This window comes from Hyla sarda, chromosome 3 (genome assembly GCF_029499605.1).
Source record: "Hyla sarda isolate aHylSar1 chromosome 3, aHylSar1.hap1, whole genome shotgun sequence".
NCBI lineage: Eukaryota > Metazoa > Chordata > Amphibia > Anura > Hylidae > Hyla > Hyla sarda.
This window is the reverse complement of record NC_079191.1, coordinates 151,990,044-152,004,019: the sequence shown is the minus strand read 5'-3', so window position 1 is coordinate 152,004,019 and position 13,976 is coordinate 151,990,044. Positions and strand designations below refer to the sequence as shown.

General features: G+C 40.5%; 1 protein-coding gene across 10 annotated transcripts in view; it reads right to left on the bottom strand.

The window, feature by feature from the left end:
• USP13 (ubiquitin specific peptidase 13) overlaps positions 1 to 13,976 on the bottom strand; it is a 153,847-nt gene that overhangs the window by 38,641 nt on the left and 101,230 nt on the right. For all 10 annotated transcript variants that reach the window (XM_056565255.1, XM_056565250.1, XM_056565246.1 and 7 more), the window contains 5 exons: positions 11,580 to 11,651; positions 9,668 to 9,761; positions 3,031 to 3,156; positions 1,406 to 1,559; positions 47 to 221 (listed from right to left, as the gene is read on the bottom strand). In XM_056565255.1, coding sequence (XP_056421230.1) covers positions 47 to 221; positions 1,406 to 1,559; positions 3,031 to 3,156; positions 9,668 to 9,761; positions 11,580 to 11,651 — 621 coding nt within the window. The remainder of the gene's footprint in view (positions 1 to 46; positions 222 to 1,405; positions 1,560 to 3,030; positions 3,157 to 9,667; positions 9,762 to 11,579; positions 11,652 to 13,976) is intronic.

Below are 13,976 nucleotides of genomic sequence, written 5' to 3'. Positions count from 1 at the left end.
TTAGCATGTGAAGCCTCATTACAATACGTGATAGAAGAATACTTACTTAACACCTGCAGACTTGGCTTGAAGAGCACTGCTCCAGAAGTCGTCCACATTCTCAGGCTCAGAGAAGGCCTGAAGACAGGCACTGAATGGGATCCTAGCACGCACGATTTCTGGGGGTGGTCTTTTTGCATTTTCTGCCTCTCTTCTCTTCAATTCATAAGCAATCAATTCATCTGGAATAGATCCACATATGTTACCATTAGGTATAGGACAGGTAAAGAAGTATGGTTAAATGAGTATAGAAAAAGAATATAGGACAGAATGCTGCTAGAGTCTCAGAACAACTTGGAACAAGCGTTCAATAGCATTTATGGATTTCTGTGGGAATTTGTCACCATCACATTGCAGGGTATATGCTGTATCACATACACGGTGTGCAAGATAAAATATATAGGTTGTGCTACCCACCACTTTAGGGATGTTCGGTTGGCAGAACACCTGACAGGCAGTAGCACCAGCTTTAGAAATGTTCATAGTGAAAATATGAAAACATTGCAGCCCACTGCTATTAAAAGTGGTACCGACTCAAAAGGCCACTCAATAGCACAAAAATGTGCAACTATTTGGTGGGCTTGTGCCACACGCCCCACTTTGGAAAATTTAAGGAACTAAGGACTGCAAAGGCATTGGCAGGGCTTTTTTCTTTGTTATTGTGACATACTTGACTTGTTTTTAATATGAAGATGTAATAAAGTTATGTTTTTTACAACTCCAGATGCTGGAAGAAAGGTTTTCTACTGCAGTCTATTTGACAAACCTGTGAGGTGGCTACACAGTGTACGCACAATGGAGATCCATAATAGAGAAATACAATATAGACTTTTTTTCTTTTCCATACACTGAATATTCATTGTAAACACGTAACCATTTATCTGGTATGAGCTAAGTCTATATCTCTTTAAAATAACTGCACAAAGCGAAAAATTGTCCACTATACAAAAGACCAATTTAATATGTTAAAGAGTATTTGTGGCCTAGTAAATATTGTCATTTCCTACAAAATGACAATTTAGGAGCATTTACTGTATTATTGTTGTACTGTTTATCTTTTATTCCTTTATAACTGTGTGATAAAACTGACAACTGGGTGTTTTCATTCACCTTATAAAGGAACATGTTTCTACAGTCTGACTCTTTCTACCTAACAGTAATAGACACATCCCATTGAAGAGAGGAATAGTAAAGCATAGTTGTCACATTTTAGGAGAAATAACAAGAACGACACAAAATAGATCTCTAAAATAAGATAATCCCGAATAGTTGTTTATATATTATGATATATTACAACAGACATGTTATGAGAGCCTACATGTTCTCTTTAAATACTAACACGATGCTTCTAATGCTTACAATGTACCTTTATTTGTTGCCGCTTCCAAAGCCACAGGAAGTTGCATAATATAGTCAATTCTTTCTGTGTAGCGAACTTTTCTTGACTGGCAACACTGTGTCCGCTCCTCTACCAGAAACCTGAAGACATCACTGGGATTCTCTGAGCCTATGCTGTTTCTCTACAAATGGAAAAGGGACTTCTTTACAATACTACACAAAACGAGTTAAGCAGCAATAAGCAAAACAATAGTAATAAAAAAAGGGCAGCAGTATAAAAATGTTATCTTCAAGGAATTTTAAATATAGTGTTGTTTTGTTTTTGACCTTTATGGCTTTCGAGAATACTGGATCCTCTTTTGTACATAAAGGGGACTTCTTTCAGAATGCAACCTCTTTTTGCCTTGGATCATGTTTCTGGCAAACTGCTGATCTTAGGGTAGGTTCACACCACGTTTTTGCAATATAGTTTTTTTATCAGGTTTTTGATAAAAAACGGATTCCTCAAAACCTGACTAAACTGTATCAAAACGTGTGTACAAAGTTTTATCTGTATACGGTTGAAAACCGTATACGGTTTGTAAAGTGATGTCCGGTTGCATCTGTTTTTTAAGAAAAAAAACGTATACGTTTTGAACTTTTCCCTCCATTATGAATAAAGTTTAACTTGTTTGATTGAAATTCCAAGAAAAAAACAGTGCAAAGTCAAAAACCGTATGGTAAAAACTGGATGGAACCGTACACACATACAGGTCTGTACGGTTCCCATTGACTCCCATGTATACGGGTCAATACGTTTTTTCACCTGGACCAAAAACAGTGGTAGGCCACGGTTTTCTGTCCAGAAAAAAAAACAAGTAAAAAACTGTGTGGTGTGAAAAACGGAGACAACCGTATGCAATATGGTGCATACGGTTTTGAATGGAAAGTCTATGGCCACGGTTTGCTGTACGGTTTCATACGTTTAAAAAAAAAAAGATGTATCCAAAAACTGTATAGAAAATCGTGGTGTAAACCCACCCTTACCAGGGTAAGCAGCCAATGGCCAGGCATTTCCTTTCCAGCAGTCTTCCATGGTAGCCATTTAGATGAAGTTTGCAAGAAAGAGATCTGTTTCTACAGACTGGCTCATCCTTCTGACACACAGCGGGGGTCCAGAGCTGGGGACCCTCCTTTATGATATGGACAGGAGTTGTCTTCATGAGACAACCCCTTTAATATATCTCATTTTTCTATTCAACTGAAACCACCAACATAATGATGTGGTGATGGGTATCTCTACCAAACAGAAGAATGCAAAACCTACCACACTATAATCTAAAGCAGTGTTTCCCAACCAGTGGCTCAGCAACATGAGGCTCTCTAGCTGGAGGCAGAGCTGTATGCTACTTTTAATATTACTGAAAGTAAAAAAATACAAAAAACAGATAACACGTAATCGATGCAGTAAGATCCACTCTGCTCATTATATCTTTAATAGATTTTTTTTTTTTAATTTTAGCTTCCTGTGTGGCTCAGCATCACAAGAGGTCCTCATCCATCTTTGGACGGGACCCCTGAGCTACAGCGATAGACTTTGCCTTCAAAATAAATCTTCTAATCTTCAATGTAAGTATAATGTGTATTATGTCCTTCCAATATTATGTCACATACCTCTACTAGATTAATGAGGTGCAGGAAAAACTCTTGTGCATCTTGTTGTCTGTTTGATGAGAATTCGGTATGTCCTCTGCTTACTAAGGCTTTAAACATTCGCGTTGTAATACCTTTTGGTTGAAGCTTAAACAAACAGAGACAGATCATGTACACTTAAACAGTCCTTAAAGGGGTACTCTGCTGCTCAGCGTTTAGAATAAACTGTTCCGAACGCTGGAGCCGGCGCCGTGAAGTCATAGCCACGCCTCCTCAATGCAAGTCTATGGGAGGGGGCGTGACACTGTCACGCCCCCTCCCATAGACTTGCATTGAGGGGGCAAGATGTGACATCATGAGGGGGCGGGCTATGATGTCACGAGCTCCCGGCTCCGGCGTTCGGAACAGTTTGTTCCAAACGCTGAGCAGCGGAGTACCCCTTTAATATCAGAATACATTGAAAAGCTAGAGAAATAAAACCAAATTAATAACCAGTAAACTCATTATTCTTACAGTATTGATCTTCAAACAATAACATATTGTACACAAATTGGAGCATTAGGCAAATTAATCATGAACAATATACAAGTAGAAAATAAGAGTGAAAAGACTGAGGATTTTGTGGAGCAATTATACACCTGTATAGTAGAATAGGGTCATTACTTATGTATGGTATTAGGAGGGGTAGAGTTCAGGTGACTGCATAATTAACCCCTTTCATTCCAGTGACAGGGATAAATACACATATTAGTTTTTATTTTGTTCAGGAGTTTACAGAGATCACATCAATTTACAGTAAGTTATTTCCTATCAGTTATTTACCCTTTTATGGAGATTAAATATCACAGTACATATAGATAAGATCTATTGATAAGAAGCTTTGAAAATAGATCGAATACACCAACTGCTAAGTCAAGTTAATGTGCTATAGAAATATTGTGATATTACAGTATAACCTGTGTCCTGTAAAGGGTATGCTGGGAGTTGTTTTACCCTTCATCACTGCAGACCTTACATGTGAACACAGCACTTATAGGACACAAGTCAGGCACAATACACAATGACAAGAGTGACTCACAGGTGATGTCTTCTCTGTAGTTGTTCCTTTTCTTTTTCACCCGGTCTAAACATCCATGTCTTCTAGCTACATCTTTACTCCACAATTGATCACCCAGACATCTTTGTCATATCACGTTTGCAGCAGATGTTGATATTCTATACTAAGAAAAGCTTCTTATTCTACCACACATCGTACCCTTTGAATATAATACTGCCAAACATTGCACCCTCTGAATATAATACTGCATCATACTGCACCTAATGAATATAATACTGCCACACACTGTGCCCTCCAAATTTATTACTACCATACACTGTGCCCTCTGAATAAAATACTACCACACACTGTAAGCTTTAAATATAATACTGCCACAGACTGTATCCTGTGAATATACTACCACACACTGCACACTTTAAATAGAATACTGCCACAGACTGTATCCTCTGAATATAATACTACCACACACTGCACGCTTTAAATATAATACTGCCACAGACTGTATCCTCTGAATATAATACTACCACACACTGCACGCTTTAAATATAATACTGCCACAGACTGTATCCTCTGAATATAATACTACCACACACTGCACGCTTTAAATATAATACTGCCACAGACTGTATTCTCTGAATATAATACTACCACTTATTGCACCTTTTAAATATCATTCTGCCACACACTGCACCCTCTCGATATAATACTGCCATACACTGTGCCCTCTGAATATAATACTGCCACACACTGCACCCTCTGAATATAACCCTGTCACACAATTCACCACCTGAATATAATACTGCCACACACTGCACCTTCTGTATATAAGACTGCCATACACTGTTCCGTCTGTATAGATTTCCACACTTTGTGTTCCCTTAATACAACACTACATCTCTGGAAAAAAAAAAACTCTTGGAAACAGAGTACTGTCACACATTGTAATCCAAGACCAAACAGCATCATGCCTTCTAAATTTCATTAGAATACACATTGTGCTCACTGATCTTCATTATAACAAATTGGTCCCCTAAAATCCCCATGATATTGATTGTATCACACACTGTGCCTTCTAAACTGAAATAAAATACACAAACTGCCCCGTGAAATTCACCATGACACAAGTCCCTTAAAATTCATTACATTACACACTGTTCCTGTGAAATTCATTAGAACACACAACTGAAATACACTATACCCCATTAATCAGTTGTTATAAATGGCGCCCCCTAATTCATTTCAATAAGTGACCGGCTGTGCGGGCCATCACTGCCGAGATGAGGACTGGAGTGGAGGACCAGAAGACTTCACAGGGAACGAGGTAGGGGAGTTTTTATTTTATTACCATGACGGCCCCGTTGCCCAGAAAACCCCTTTAAGATGCGTATACAAGAGGACAAGTTTGGGTATCCTGCTATGTCCTGATTTTCCGAACTGGCTGTTATTCCACACCTCCCCACTTAGTGGCAACGAGCTGACCTGTGCCCCACTCCCAGCACCCTGGCAGGCAACTGATTTTGGCCGCTGTAGGGGAAATGTAATATTACACGGCAGCCATTTAGATGAATGGCCATCCTTGTGATATAAGGACGGCCCAAGTCTACCAAAATGAGTATCTCAGAATTCTGTCTGTTACACGGAAGCTCTGAGTGGCAAACCCACATCTATGATGTCGATATGTTCTGATATGGTATATGTCTTCATGAGACAACCCTCTTTAACTGAAGATCAGTACAGGTATGTTGTCTATACAGGAACAGAACAATTGACATAAAATTAATATGTACACAACTGCATAGTTAAGGGGTACTCCGCTGCTCAGCATTTGGAACAAACTGTGACAGGAGTTCATGACATCATAGCCCCGTCCCATTCACAATGTCACATCCCACCCCCCTCAATGCAAATCTATGGGAGGGGCCGGGACAGCCATCACGCCCCCTCCCATAGTCTTGCATTGAGGGAGTGGGGTGTGATGTCACGAGGGGGCGGGGCTATAATGTCAAAAGCTGCCGGTATTACATTCTATGGCAAATTGCAAACCACCGCAATGCACCAGCTCCAGCATTCGGAACAGTTTGTTCCAAACACTGAGCAGTGTAGTACCCCTTTAAGCTTACACACAGAACAGCACATTTTATAGGCTCAAAAATATTGTGGCAACTTGGCAGTAGGAGATGCAAAGTTCAGTCTTCTTAATAATAAAACAAAACATAATAAAACATAATAAAATAATCCATGGAGTACAGAGAGACGGCATGCTTTCATATAATAGTTATTAAAATTGATCACAACCAACCATCATGACATATACATCTTCTTTACTTGAGTTGAGTTGAGTCTTCCATATTAGTATTCTACAAATGGAGAAGCCACCTCAGCAGATGCTATCCTGTGGCACATGTTTCTTATCAATCCCTAGACAATAATAGTAGGGTGATATGAGAGTGTGGGATACTGCTGTCCTAAGATGGCCTCACTGTGCATTACATGAACACAAAACAAATGGCACCATTTTATTTTAGTAACATGGTATAATAATGTAAGAACACCCACTTCACAGAAAAGATAACATGTAAAATAAATGGTCCTGGAGATACTAAGCATTGATGAAACCAGATAGAGGAAGGGCTATTTTTGTTTATCTTTTCATTGCCAAGTGGAATTCTTACCCACCCCCATTCCATGGAAGATCATTCCGGAAGAATTTCTGTAGACTGACAGCCTCAGCTATAGGCATATCAGTTCTCTTACACTAAAGGAGAGGCTCATTCCTCTGGTTAGCAAGTTTACCACACAACACTGTACAGCTTCATCAGCAATCTGGCCATTCTTTATATTATTGAAATTCGTCTTTAGGCCTGACTAGGTTCAAGGAAATATCTATAGCACAGGGAGTTTTTTTTCTTTAAGACTGAACCATAATAAAGTTGTTTTAAAAAACTGGGAGGGGGCTATCAGACCCACCATAACAGATGAACAAGACAAGATAAACAAGGGGGTTATAGAACATTTTTCCGTTTTTGCATTTTCGTTTTTTGCTCCTTGCCTTTAAAAAATCATAATTCTTTCAATTTTGCACCTAAAAATCCATATGATTGCTTATTTTTTGCACCACCAATTCTACTTTGTAATGACGTCAGTTATTTTACCCAAAAATCTACGGTGAAACGGAAAAAAAAATCATTGCGAAACAAAATTGAAAAAAATGTAGTTTTGTAACTTTTGGGGGCTTCCATTTCTACGTAGTACATTTTTCGGTAAAAATGACACCTTATCTTTATTCTGTAGGTCCATACGATTAAAATGATACCCTACTTATATAGGTTTGATTTTGTCGTACTTCTGGAAAAAATCATAACTTCATGCAGGAAAATTAATACGTTTAAAATTGTCATCTTCTGACCCCTATAACTTTTTTATTTTTGCGCCTGTGGGCGGTATGAGGGCTCATTTTTTGCGCCGTGATCTGAAGTTTTTAACGGTACCATTTTTGCATTGATAGGACTTATTGACCGTGTGATTTAATTAACGATATATTTTTATAATTCGGACATTTCCGCACGCGGTGATACCATATATGTTTATTTTTATTTACAATGTGTTTTTGTTTTATGGAAAAAGGGGGGTGATTCAAACTTTTAATAGGGGAGGGGTTAAATGATCTTTATTCACTTTTTTTTCACTTTTTTTTTTGCAGTGTTATAGCTCCCATAGGGACCTATAACACTGCACACACTGATCTTTATCATTGATCACTGGTTTCTCATAGGAAACCAGTGATCGATGATTCTGCCGCTTGACTGCTCATGCCTGGATCTCAGGCACTGAGCAGTCATTCGGCGATCGGACAGCGAGGCGGCAGGTAGGGACCCTCCAGCTGTCCTGTAAGCTGTTTGGGATGCCGCAATTTCACCGCGGCTATCCCGAACAGCTCCCTGAGCTAACCGGCATGGTTTCACTTTCACTTTAGATGCGGCGTTCAACTTTGAACGCCGCGTCTAAAGGGTTAATAGCGCGCGGCACCGCGATCACTGCCGTGCGCTATTAGCCACGGGTCCCGGCCGTTGTTAGAGGCAGGGTTCCCGGCCATTGTTAGAGGCCGGGCCACGCCGTGGCCCCGCGTTAGAGATCGGGAGCGGACACATGACGTTCCAGTACGTCATGTGTACTTAAGGGGTTAAAAGGCTCTTATCACTCCAAACAATCCAATGGAATTATCTTAGTGAGACCGCCAAGGCTGCCGAACTCATTTTAATTGGACTTGTAAACCTTTAATGACACAGTCATTATCAATCCAATTAATCTTGTATAGACTTGGTTTTCAAACTTCTGGCTATTATTTTACAGAACCTACGTGCAGGCATTCCCACCACATACCGAATCATCTGATCAGATGCTGCTGCAGGACTGGTTAGTGCCCCAGTAGGTATGGGGACCCTTAGTGGTGGGATTTTCAGAAGACTTTTTCTTTATTAAATATAAAAAATTATTAAACAACCATATTACAAAAAATCTTTAATTTTCACCAGTAACAACATATATAAAGTTTTTGGATCTGACAGTGCCTGTACCTTCTTTAAAGGGGTACTTCGCTACTCAGTGTTTGGAACAAACTGTTCCGAACGCTGGAGCCAGTGCCAGGAGCTCGTGACGTCATAGCCCCGCCCCTCATTATGTCACGCCCCGCCCGCCAATGCAATTCTATGGGAGACTTGCATAGAGGGGGCGGGGTGTGACATCATGATGGGGTGGGACTATGACGTCACAAGCTCCCGGCTTCGGCTCCAGCGTTCGGAACAGTTTGTTCCAAAAACTGAGCAGCGGAGTACCCCTTTAACCTTGACTCAGAAATAAAAAATACAATTTTATAAGTTCAGCAACCACCATAAACTCCTGAAAAGGTACAGTTTGCTTTTTATACCCTAACAGCTATCCAAGTGTGTCTGCAGCTCTTAGCAGCCAATACAGCTGATAGGGTTCTTCAACATTGACATGGCACACTCAAATTATTATATATTACCACACATTTATCCATTACAATGTTTCACTCAGAGAACAAGTATGTTTCTGTCATTCATTGAAGGATATCAGTCATGTAATCATAACACAAGCGAAAACCAAATATTTTACAGATCTGTCTGGTGCCATTTATGCCCAGCATGTAACAGACACACCAGTGCCAACATTTTCTGTTGTTCTGCTCCAATGATGTAATAGACCTGATGGACGAACAATACAGATAAGAACTCAGCCTGCGTTGTAGACCTTTTCAATTACAAAAAAATGGTAAACCGCTTTATGCACTACTTAACATACATCGCTTTTACCACTCACTCTTAGAACTCATCCTCTTGAAAAAAAAAAAAAAAGCATTTTATACAATGCACAAATAATGTAAGTGTTTTTTTCACCTGTTCAGAATTTACATTAATGGTCTATTCACACGTACAGGAGTCTGATGCACAGGATTTTCTGCTGCAGATCTCAATGTAAACTAAATGACTGAGCTCAGTTTCAAATCCTGCTCACCAATTCTGCCAATCAGTGAAGAGACCCTGATACTGGATTTCTACCTTTGACAAATGTCAGAATAAATACCTTGTGCTCTTCTTTCATCACCTGTTCTATCAGCTCACATTTCACTGGTGGCTTTGAGTACTGTCCAGAGAGTAAACCGTGACCAAGTTTAGCCCTACCAGTAAAGAGAGAAGGAACACGCTTTTTACTAAACAATATTGTAAATTCAGAGCTGATACAAAGCAATAGTTTGAAATGTGGTCCAGAAACACTAGGAACCTGAGGCTTAGATTATGCCGAACATCACCCAGTCCTTATTAAAGGGGTTCTCCGGTGCTTACACATCTTTTCCCCTATCCAAAGGATAGGGGATAAGATGCCTGATCGCGGGAGTCCCGCAGCTGGGGACCCCCGGGATCTTGCACGCGGCACCACGTTTGTAATCAGTCCCTGGAGCGTGTTCGCTCCGAGACTGATTACAGGCGACCACCGGGCCGGCGGTGTGTGACGTCACGCCTCCGCCCCGTGCGACCTCACGCTCCGCCCCTCAATGCAAGCCTACGGGAGGGGGCATGATAGCTGTCACGCCCCCTCCCGTAGGCTTGCATTGAGGGGCGGAGCGTGACATCACACGGGGGCGGAGGCGTGACGTCACACACCGCCGGCCCGGTGGTCGCCTGTAATCAGTCCGGGAGCGAACACGCTCCAGGGACTGATTACAAACGTGGTGCCGCGTGCAAGATCCCGGGGGTCCCCAGCTGCGGGACTCCCGCGATCAGGCATCTTATCCCCTATCCTTTGGATAGGGGAAAAGATGTGTAAGCACCGGAGAACCCCTTTAACAGTCTTGAAATTACAGAAGCGTCACATGGCGCTCAGCCTATTGCCGGCCGAGGCAGAACTTTGCGGCAGCCGGCGATAGGCTGAGCGTCATGTGTCGCTTCGTTACACCCGGAAGTATGAAGAAGATGGACCGGAGGAACGGTCAGCTGTAGTGGCGCTCCGCTCGAACCCAGGAAGGTGAGAGATGGTTCATTTTAATTTTTTTTGCAGCCCGGGCAGGACGGAGCAGGAATACTCTGCACCAGAGTACTCCTTTAAGTAAACAGATACACTTTTGTTTCCAGTCGTCATCACATGAATATAGGCTTTGAGTTTAACATAAATGAATTATTACAACCAATGCTTACTAAATCTGAAACAAATGGGGAAAATACATGTATCTGATTGTAACCAAAATACAACATAAATTATAAAGGGTAAAAACAGATGCAACTGGGCATTATAGATTGGAAGGTCCCTTGCTTAAAGGGGTACTCTGCTGCTCAGCGTTTGGAACAAAATGTTCCGAATGCTGGAGCCGGTGTCGGGAGCTTGTGAAGTCATAGCCCCGCACCTTCACAACGTCACACCCACCGCCTCAATGCAAGTCTATGGGAGACTTGCACTGAGGGGGCGGGGTGTGATGTCATGAGGGGCGGGGCTATGACATCACAAGCTCCCGACGCCAGCTACAGCATTCGGAACAGTTTGTTCCAAACGCTGGGAAGCGGAGTACCCCTTTAAGATCCCAGTCTATAATCCATTATAGATCTGTTAACAGCACAAGCACAGCACATGTGTTCATCTGAATGGCTTCTGCAGAGGAAATATTAGTTGCCATGTAAATACATGAATGGGTGTGGTTTATCTGATAGCGACAGTTTTTCAGTTTTTGACAGTCTTGAATGACTGACACACAAATACGTGTGAAGGTGGTGTGATGAGCTGATTTGCATATTTTTTACGCAGGACCCCACGGAGTGCTATGGCCTACTTGAATCTCCGTTTTACACCAGAAGTGGTGTCCTCTCCCTGAGGAAAGTACTGACCGTGTATATGTATATGTATATATATATTAGTCTCAGTTTTGAGACTTGTAAACACTGGCAACTTTCTGTTCACGCTACAGTGCCCAAAGCATAAAAAGAGTTTTAGCAGGTAAGTCACTTACATCTGGGTACTGAAGTCTTGTGTTGGATCCAGAGGAGCATAGTCAAATATCCGTGTTAGGTTTCCAACATAACTAAAAAAGTAAACAAAAAGGGAAATCAGAATGAGGTTTCATTAATATGATCCAATAACAGAAAAGATAATCCTCTGCAAGCCCTGCTTCTTTCTAGGAGAAAACAGCTGGAGCACCAGAGGTTTCCAGAGCTTTTGATAAGTGGAACATGCTTTGCAGTAGGACCTGCTTCTTTTTCAGACACAATAACAAATGACACAGTCAGTCTCTAGAGCTCTATGCTATGCCAGTTTGTTTTCAGCAGTACGGTGTTACATATTATCTACAATATTGTGAATATAAGATAAATTACAGATGTATGATTCTCATGCAATGGCAGGACTATGCCACTTAACACAGTTTGTATAAAATGTGCCCAGTATGTTTCTAGTGGTTTGTAAAAATTGGGAAACAGAATATGACTTCATCATTTTATATGTGGTTTAATATAGCACTGTATGAAAAGCTGATGCTTACTCTGAAGTCATTGCTATTTACAAGTGATAGATGCAAGAGTAAGAATGCACATGTAGCAGAGCCTTGTTATTAAGTTCATTCGCATTAATCCTTCTAAGGGCTTCATAGTGTTACAGCTCGACAATTCTTTATCTAAGGAGTATGAGTTGCTCCCGCACTGTAGTCAGCAGCTTATTAAACCGTGAATGACCAGTCATGAGGTCAGACACTTTCTTAGACTTCTTCTTTACTGGGACGACAATGATGAAAGTTTTAATTTTTTTTTAAAGTCATTTTAAAGTACTTATCCAATTATAGGCTACAAATACAGTATATGTAATTCTGTACCTATAGGTAAGGATGTATATTGTGGCATACCTGTACCAGATCCCTTCATTTCGATGGACAAATGTAGTCTCGTAGTCAGTCCATTTCCCAGCATATAACGTTTTGTTGAGTCAAAAACATAGCCACCTGAGCTTTTGAGTTTGGCAATAAAGCTCTGTACACTCGAAAATGGACCAAAGGTACTACTAGACTATGTTCAGCACATTGAAATCAATGGGTATGCCATGATATGTATTGATATACCTTTCTGCTGATTTACCAATGTAGACTACAAATCTAATGTTGGATTAAATGTGAACATACCCTTACCTATAGGTAGGGAATTACACATATTTTAAGCCTATAACTGGGAAGCTTTTAAAACAAGTCATCACATATATATGCCATAAACAGGCTATTTACAGATGTATTTTCTTTAGTGTTGTAAGATTGGCTGCTTTTTAGCTCCACCATATTGGGACACCTTTATGATCAGTGACCATGGCTGTCTGAAAACTACCTCTTTTTTTTTTTTTTTTAATCACAAACGTAGTTTGCAGCCCTGTCAGTTTAACTTAGGAACAGTATGATGGGTTTGTGCATATACACGAAGTAAATGCATGGAACACTGGTATTTAGTGCAGTAAAAATGTAAAAAAAAACTGTATAAAACCACAAGCATTTAAACCAGTAAGTAGGGGTTTAAATATACACGTTTAGCAGTACAGTGATCCCTCAACTTACAATGGCCTCAACATACAATATTTTCCACATACAATGGTCTTTTTTGGACTATTGTAACTTGAAACCAGACTCAACATACAATGCTATGGACAGTCCAGATCTGCAAAACATGTCAATGGCTGGAAGAACTGACCAATGTACATTTTACCGGTAAACCACTTATATTACTGGAGTGCACTGAATTCCTGTCTGGTAGCGCCTCCCTACAGTACAGAGAGGTATGACATGTTCTGTACTACTCTTAACTTATGCCACTAGCTGCTCCTATGGACACCAAGTAAGGGCAGCTCCATAACTTTTTCATGACATTGCGTGTACTGTAGAGGACCCTGAAGAAGCTCCTGTCCTCTACATAGACCAGTGTTTACAGCTCCCAGCAACTCTTTCTTTCTTTTATATGTAAGGATTTGCTTTATCTATATTAGTTATCTACTTATTTATCTTTAATCCTCACTTTTTCCTATTTTTGGATGACATTTTGGTGGCTTCAGAACCAATTACCAGGTTTCCATAGGGTTATGGTCTCAACAAACAATGGTCATTCTGAAACTAATTAATATTGTAACTTGAGGGACCATTGTATTTTTGCCATCACATGTCATACGGCAATACATGTCAGTTATTAGTACAGAGGGGTTTAAAGTGTTAGTATTTAAAGGGTACGAATTATTAGGACTTTCCACTTGTTTGTCTGCAGAAATGGAAAGACAACTTCTATGTCAAAGTTTATGACATATTGAAGTCAGGGTTTGTGGCAACTGTACATCGTATTCAGTGCCAAGTCTCTTCTCATAAAATTATGATCCCCGTTCCAATGAT